Genomic DNA, 6,382 nt, shown 5'->3' with positions numbered 1-6,382 from the left:
CCAAGAGCTTTTATTACATAACAAACAAGATTTCAAACAAGAAATCTTCTTGAACAAATGGTTAGCCTATCTCTATAACAAACTATAAGATTTATAGAGATTCTTTTAAACCCCATAAAAAGAAGTCAAGGGCTTATTCCAGATCTATCATGAGTGTATCATAGGCCCAATGCCAAAACATAAGATGAAATGACAGTAAAAATAACAATCATATTACATAAATAAAAAAACAAAAGTGTGCCAAAGAAAAGAAAATGTTTATAGAGATTCTATTAAAACCCCATAAAAAGAAGTCAACGGCTTATTCTAGATCTATCATAAGCATATCGTAGATCCAATACCAAAACATAAGATGAAAGACAAAGTAAAAATAATAATCATATTACAAGAATAAAAAAACAAAATTGTGCCAAAGAAAAGAAAAAAGTAGATAATACTTTTTTTCTTTTATTTTTGTTAATCCCTTGTAGTAGATTGTTTCGAGAAGTTTCGAGCTTCTTTGTCAATAGCTCGAAGCTGAGACAAAAGCTTCACCTGATCAGGGTTGCTCCGGCTTGTGGGTTGTTTCTCAACATCTAGTGTCATCCGATTCAAGATTTGGAAGAAGTAACCATCGAGTTTCACATGTTCTGAAAATGTATCCATTGTTCTTGCACGTTCTGCAGCTCCTTGGTCTCTCAAAAGCTATGCCAAATCACCAATAGCAAAGCATAATATATACATTGCCTAATACTACATATACATATACTAGGGGCCCCAAAAATACACCCTATTGTTTTAAAATTTATGAGAATACCCTCTGTAGAACAAAATTCACTGCTACTATAAAAAACGGGAGCCTTGTGATTGCTTTATGATTGGATGTTTTGATAATCACAATAATACTAGCTACCCATCAATTGTTTTCCTCAAATGTTACTTTAAAGATTGAAAAGCAACAAACCTGGTTCAGCAATTGGATCTCAGGTCGAAGAGTCTTCTCCCTCTCCCGCATCGCTATCTTCAGTGTGGTTTCAAGTTGGTTCACTACTTCAGGATTTCCTTCCTTTTTAGCCTTCCTAACCATGAAATAACAAGACATTACGGGCAACTCTACAATATAACAATGATGATTCACTAGCTTTGGAATCAGGAGATGAAGATAATTATACATTGAAAAATCAACGAAATATCAGATCATCAGTTTTTAGATGATAAGCGGAGAAAACAAAATATTAATGTATCACGGATACAAAGATGAAAATGCAGGGATGAAATTTGGCAAATATGTCGGTTCATTTTTAATAGGCGAAAAATGACATATCTGTATCCAGATTGCAGCTAACCAAGTGACCATCCATGAGCTAATAATGGATCTATCTTTGGCTGGATATGCATCTGCTCATTATATCACATATACATATATGTGTCTTTATTATTTACTTATATCCAAGCAACAGATGGAATGTTGGATGAAAAAGTGCTGAAAGGATTGAAGCATTAAGTCAATTGAGACTACTCAAAAAAAGGCAGAAATGTACAGAATAGAAAAGAAAATGGAAACAAGAGAAAACCATCATGACAAATGCAATTATTTTCAGGGATGTCAAACACGCATAAATATATTGTATGGGCAAACAATGATAACAATATTGAAATACAATTTCGAGACATAGGTAACATTCAAATCCTTCAAAATTCTCATCTTTTGGGTGATTGTCGATTGATGCATAAACTTGATTTTCATATTGTCTAAACCAAGGGAATATTCCGAAGGACAAATGCAAATGTTGTTTGTTTTTGTTCAGGTACATTCCTATTTCATCCTAAAGGCAATTCTCCCTTTCTAAAGGTAATGTACATGCAGGTGCCATTGCACAACCTAGGGGCCAATGCCTTTGAGCTACGGAATAATTCCCGTATCCTAGGTACATAGAAGTTCCAATCCACAATAAAAGAATGAATATAGAGCTCTCACATTCTCTTGTACCAATTGTAAAAACATTTCATTTACTCTGAAGGAATAGAGTCATAATACCATGGACAGATATGTCGATGCAATCACAAAGAATTCCTGGGTTAGAGATTGGGCATTTTCACGTGCAAAGAGCTCAGCATTGTCGGCCTTCAGTAGTTGAGCAAGAAGTTGTGTGGCATTAGTTTGAATCTTCCTTGCCTTCTCGATATCTTAAGTGAAAACATAAAAAAGAAACAAAAACTTAACCTAGATGCATACATAACTCTCTCTACATTGCATTCTCTTATTGTTGAGGGGTGAATCTTAAGGTTCATATCAAAGTTTAAGGTTTTGGATTCACCTATACATATTTTAACAACAATTTCATCTTTCGAAAAGAACAAACTCATATATACAACCTCTCTTACTTAGGTTTACGTTTAGGATTTATAGTTCAGATTACGGATAACCATAATTTTTTGGCATTCTGAAAGATAGTAGTATTTACCTGTATGTATTTTAACTATAATTTAATCTTTTGAAAACGAAAAACTCATACTTATAACATCCCTTAGTTTAGGTTTAGATTTAGGTTTAGGGTTAATGGTTCATATTGATGATAACCTTTATTTTTTAGCATTTAGAAAGAAAGAAAAAAAACTTGGAATTGCAACCTTTCTTGATTTAGGGTTAAAGTTTGGGTTTATGGTTAAGATTTTAATGATTAGGATTATGGTTAAGGTTCCTTATTGTTTAGGGTTTACCATTGTCAGAAGCTCTGCAAATTACAGGTCGAGGTTGAAGACGAGAATTGAGGAAAACGCCACGATTACCTGAAATGAAAAACAAGAAAAGTAGACAAGAACAAAATATAAGAAGTCACTTTGTGCGGAATGGTGAAGTAGGAGGGTTACAGTCTTCCACCTCTGAATTGCAAATCACTATGGGCTGTGGTTGAGATTAGGGTTTGTTTTGAAAAGCAAACAGAAGAGAAGCTCGACAGAGAAGCCATAGCCATTGATTGATCTATACTCTGGCTCTGTTTCGGAAGATCATGTAGAGGTAGATAAACCTAAGGAGAGGTAATAATCATCTCAATAAAACTGAGAGGTTTGTCCAATGTAAATTTGGGCAATTTATGAATATATGATCCCATTGCTCTCTCTATAGCTTTTGCGGGGGGGGGGGGGGGGGGGGGGGGCGCATCTCTATAGCTTTTGTTATGTTCTGATTCTGCGAAAGATTTTCGGCCTGTTTTCCAAGGTCCATCTCTAGGCTTTTAATCCAACCAATCCACACATGTAATGAATGTAGTTTGGTTGCGTGCAAATCTGCAGTCCAAAACCTCACTTTCGTGACCATCAGTAAGCTGAGTTGGAGATGAATCCGAAATAGAGTTGGAATCATAAATAAAGCTTCGAAAGTGACCATCCAAACAACATGCAATACCATTGATATGGCTCGAGATTACAAACGGACCAAGACTTTGATAATCTACCTTATCGGATGGCCTGATGATGGTCTCAATCAAGTCAACTATGATCCACAACGAACCATGAAAAGCTTTGATTCAAAGCTCTTAGAGTTTAATTAGACGATCCTTGAAATCTAGATTCTTTGAGAGGTCTAGCAAGGATAATGACCTATGTTTGAAGAGAATTGAGTATGTTCCATCTAAGGAATGTATTGAATTGTTGTAAGAAAACTCCATAAACGTAATAGGTTGACCTATGATGAAAAAACAAAGATACAACTATAACATCTTGTTTATATTTTTGGTTTGGTTGTCACTTTGTAGATGATAGCCCAAATAGTGCTTACAATGAATACTAAGGAACTTGAACGTATGTCTTGGAAATCTCAAGATAAATAATGGCATGATTACTTTGATGTTATCTAGGGACCTATGACAATTGTCTTCTTGGTTGGTGGGGGCAATTCACCGTTACGTGCCTCAAATGTCCACAATATGAAAACGAACTATTTTTGCTTCACGTAATTGCTTCTCAATGTTAGCCGATGCTCCCCAACAACAAATTACAAAATTGCCTTGATATCCATCAAATGGAACAAATTTTGAAAATGATACTAAGTGGTCAAGGACATAAGTCTACTTTAACCTTTGGCATGACATGTATACATGAGTCGAACATTGCTTGAACAATAATGGTCATTACATCATATTAATCTATTAATAACTGCCGTAAGTTATCTCAAATCTTTGTGAAACGTAAAAAGTAGGATGCATTTGAGTAAAAACTTGGTCCAGAAAACTCAGAATTGTGATTGTACTATTTTAACTTTGTTGGAGACTTATCTTGGAATGATTTGGAGAATTTTATACTCCCGAAGTTTGTTGTCACAAAGTTAATCAAAACTACTTCTCATTGCTAAACCCATGATGATAGCTCCTCATATGGTTGTGCATACTCAACATTCGCATATCACAAAGTCTTCAAAGAAACCTCACATTCTCTTGTAGTGCCATGAAATTGATTGTGAGACCCTGAAGATTTGAGAAGGCACACACATATTATTTTGTTTGCTAGAGGAATTCATAGTTACAAGAAAAGCTTGATAAGTTTTTTGGACAAACTAGATGAAAAAGAGGATTCCGCCCGAAGTAAAAAATAATATTTACTTGGAAAAGGAAACTTCTGTTATAAACATGAAGTACAAGAGTGGAACATGGAATGATATTGAATTGAAATGGATGTAGCACATGATTAAGCAGGTCATAAGTTCTAATTCTCCCTAAAACGTATGATCTTTTGTGTGCTTAAGATAACATGTAATGGCGAACTCCAATGTAAAAAAAGGAGGAATCTTCTTGGTGCTTTCGTTTGGACGCGTGTTCTGAAACACAAGATTTCTAATTGAACCAACACATTTTTCTCCTCCTCTCCTCTTGTCCATAGTGTGAACATGCACTATGTCTTTGAAATAACAAAAGCATCCAAAACTTTGGTTTGCTAATCAAAGAGAACCTTTACTTCCCCCAAATTTATAGTTACCAAAGCAAAACAAGCAAGTTTATAAACACTTGCCAAAAAATCATCATACATATCCTTACGAAATAGCAAAATGATCATAAGCAGGCCATGCCTCGTATGAGTACAAGAATCAAATTTCCATTAAACTACGTATTGAGATTTTTTTTCCAAATGATTTCCTTCATTAGTATTAAGAAAAGCGTTGAAAGGCTATATAATGTAAAATCAAAGAGTGTTATATACAAAAGAGATGGTCAAGGCAAGGACCAGGGGTGAATCAGATGATATTTCCAAATCGGTCCTTGAGAGGAGACCATGATAGAGGCTTCCCCCATAACTACAGTATTTTTTTCCTTTTCTTAAGAACAACCTCCGAAGAGCCTGACATATTGTCATATTGCCCATGCACTATCGCTAATAAGCTCTCCTATAGTTCCAGCAATATATCTGAGAGAAGAGGAATTATGGAACCATATTGTCTTTTACAACGATACTTCCATAAGATCCATAATGTAAACGATACTTCCATAAGCTCTCCTATAGTTTTCCATACATGGGTTGCACGCATTTGCTTGTGTGGTTGTTGAAAAGGGGAGACAAAAATTAGATGCCCGTTGATGACTTTCATATCCTCTAGAGCATCATTTGCCTCATACAACAAGAAACTGGAATGGAGACCCCTCCATACTGTTGATCCCCAGGCGAAGAGGCATCTTGCATTAATTGTTAGGAATAAAGAAAGAACTTTATTCCATACTTGTTGGGCTAGTGAGCAAGACCAGAGAGCATGTTTGGTAGTTTCCTACATGTCACCACAATAACAACATTGTCCAAGAACAGTTGCCACATCTCCTTTCAATGACTGGCCTACTAGTAGTGATGCATGTTGTAAAGGCCACCTGAAGAGAATATATTTGGTTGGTTCCCTAAAAGACCAAATCCATTTCCAACAAGCCTTCACATGAATGCTTGAAACACCCCACTTATTCCAATGTTTTTGAGCAGTAGGAGCTGGAATATTCTTTGACATGAGCAAGGTTCTGCCAAATTTCACAATGTACAGAAAGAATGGAACTTTCTGCAATGGATCCATCATGGTACTAGTCCAAAACCATACCCCTAGGTCCCACATTAGCCTACTAATTGATTGTTGTGCATATAACTAGAGCATATCCCACAAATGAGCTATTGACAGTTGTGGATCCAGTAGTCATTTCTTACCATGGCAATTACCCTAACTAGAACAACGAGCAGGTTCTGTAGTAAATTATCTAAGGGTGTATAAGGCTACAATTTATTGTCCTGTTGAATATGGAAATAAAAAATACATCCGTCTGCAGAAATTCCTTTAACAAAAAGTATCATACCATTTGTAAGGAAACCAAACCATATATTGCTCCTACATTGCTTGAAGTCGCGCCGAGGCCTACGAGAAAGCTGCTAAAATATCTTA

At 35.7% G+C, this 6,382-nt stretch overlaps 1 protein-coding gene across 1 annotated transcript; it reads right to left on the bottom strand.

Annotated features, from left to right (window-relative positions):
• Positions 1-236: 236 nt before the first annotated feature.
• Positions 237-3,017, bottom strand: LOC147852633 (uncharacterized). Its single transcript, XM_087333710.1, has 5 exons — positions 2,861-3,017; positions 2,701-2,769; positions 2,018-2,166; positions 944-1,054; positions 237-684 (listed from the first exon to the last, which is right to left on the bottom strand). Exons 1-5 carry the CDS (start codon positions 2,952-2,954, stop codon positions 457-459), a joined length of 651 nt encoding a protein of 216 aa, XP_087189836.1. The 5' UTR covers positions 2,955-3,017; the 3' UTR covers positions 237-456.
• Between the last annotated feature and the right edge of the window lie 3,365 nt (positions 3,018-6,382).

The sequence above is a fragment of the Azolla caroliniana genome, unplaced genomic scaffold (assembly GCF_043228905.1).
Source record: "Azolla caroliniana isolate FFs.n. ecotype wild unplaced genomic scaffold, voAzoCaro1.0.p SCAF_17, whole genome shotgun sequence".
NCBI classification, from domain to species: Eukaryota; Viridiplantae; Streptophyta; class Polypodiopsida; order Salviniales; family Salviniaceae; genus Azolla; species Azolla caroliniana.
Note: the sequence above shows the minus strand (reverse complement) of the source record. Positions and strands in the feature narration are given on the sequence as shown.

What these genes read in the sequence shown, in the direction of transcription:
- LOC147852633 (XM_087333710.1), bottom strand. Translation starts at nt 2,954, where the DNA reads ATGGCTATGGCTTCTCTGTCGAGCTTCTCTTCTGTTTGCTTTTCAAAA. An exon ending in TAGTGATTTGCAATTCAGAG is followed by an intron (nt 2,770 to 2,860) that starts GTGGAAGACTGT and finishes TTTTCATTTCAG; the next exon opens with GTAATCGTGGCGTTTTCCTC. An exon ending in AGATCCAATTGCTGAACCAG is followed by an intron (nt 685 to 943) that starts GTTTGTTGCTTT and finishes GATTTGGCATAG; the next exon opens with CTTTTGAGAGACCAAGGAGC.